This window comes from Acyrthosiphon pisum, chromosome X, assembly GCF_005508785.2.
Source record: "Acyrthosiphon pisum isolate AL4f chromosome X, pea_aphid_22Mar2018_4r6ur, whole genome shotgun sequence".
In the NCBI taxonomy this organism is placed as follows: domain Eukaryota; kingdom Metazoa; phylum Arthropoda; class Insecta; order Hemiptera; family Aphididae; genus Acyrthosiphon; species Acyrthosiphon pisum.
In genome coordinates, this window is record NC_042493.1 from 21,906,820 (window position 1) to 21,908,116 (window position 1,297).

The 1,297-nt window shown below is 29.8% G+C and overlaps 1 protein-coding gene across 1 annotated transcript in view; it reads right to left on the reverse strand.

Moving 5' to 3' along the window:
- Positions 1–204: 204 nt before the first annotated feature.
- Positions 205–1,297, reverse strand: part of LOC103307832 (52 kDa repressor of the inhibitor of the protein kinase-like) — a 1,342-nt gene continuing 249 nt past the window's right edge. Inside the window, exons 2-3 of the mRNA XM_029485043.1 lie at positions 845–1,273; positions 205–766 (exon numbers count right to left, since the gene is read on the reverse strand). Of these exons, the coding sequence (XP_029340903.1) occupies positions 205–766; positions 845–1,273 (991 nt within the window). The remainder of the gene's footprint in view (positions 767–844; positions 1,274–1,297) is intronic.

Genomic DNA, 1,297 nt, shown 5'->3' on the forward strand with positions numbered 1-1,297 from the left:
AATTCAAAATTTTAGAATGATAATCCAATTAAATTACAAAAATATAGAGGTCAACCAAAGTTGTTATGCAATGTACATCCTCCAAACCAATCAACAAAATAAACAAAATAACAACAACACTTAATAAGTGAATTTTTTATAATTTTTAAAATTTAAAGTTTAAACAATTACTAACAAAAAAAAACAAATAGGAAACAATGTATACTAAAACTTCATTCTTCTGGCTTTTAAGTTTGAAAACTGTGATATAATATTGTCTAATGATAATTTAGCCGTGCGATGTTGTTCTATGTTTAGCACTGCTATGTTTGACAAGCGCGTTTGTCCCATTGAATTTCTTAAATAATTTTTTATTAGTTTTAACTTTGAAAATGACCATTCTGCGATCGCAACTGTAACTGGAAGAGTCAAAAAAAGAATACAAGCTGCTAAAACTTCTGAATAACTAGTTGAAAAATTATGTTGTACAATAAATATTGCCAAATTGCTGATGGACTTTAAATTGTTGTTAACAATAATTTCTTTTAGAGATAGAATTTGACTTACTAGCTCTGAACCAACATCTGATTTATACAATAGTACAAAATCATAACAACTTTTTATAAGTTTTGATTCTTTTGATTTGATTATTGATTCTGGCTTTAAAAACTCAAACACATCACAAACTTCTTTTAAACTTTCAAACCTCACCCTAAGCTGATTCAACACAGTGTCAATAAGTGGTAAGAAAATTTTAATTTTAAAATTACTTTCTGTTATATTTAATCTGCGATCACCATCAACTTCGTCAAAATATTTTGTTGCTAGTCGTTGTCTGGTTTGAACTACGTCTAAAGGTGGTCACTTTTTGCACATTTCTTTAGCATATTTTACAATATTAGTGTAGTCATCACGTAGATTTTGAATTGAAGAAAAAGAATCATTTAATCGATTTCGTGCTACTTGTAAATCTATATCATGTTGCTGTAATGTTTTTGACGTTCCGTGTAATGATCGTAAAACTCTCTCCCACAAACCAAGCATTAAAACAAACTCAAAAGACTCCATTTTTTTTTTCAAAGAAACAGCTATGCATCGCTCTTCTGCTTTTTTGCTTGTTAAGCTGTAGAACGTCAAGGATTTAAGAACATCCACATATCTTTCTTTTAAGGCAGACACTGATTCATGTCTCGCTTCCCAACGCGTCGGACATACCTTTTTTAAGACTTTTTGTCTTATTCTGTGGTCAAATTCTGTATTAAATGCTAAGTTACTCCATCGTGGAGCACTAGAGCTAAAAAAATTGTAAATCGATTGT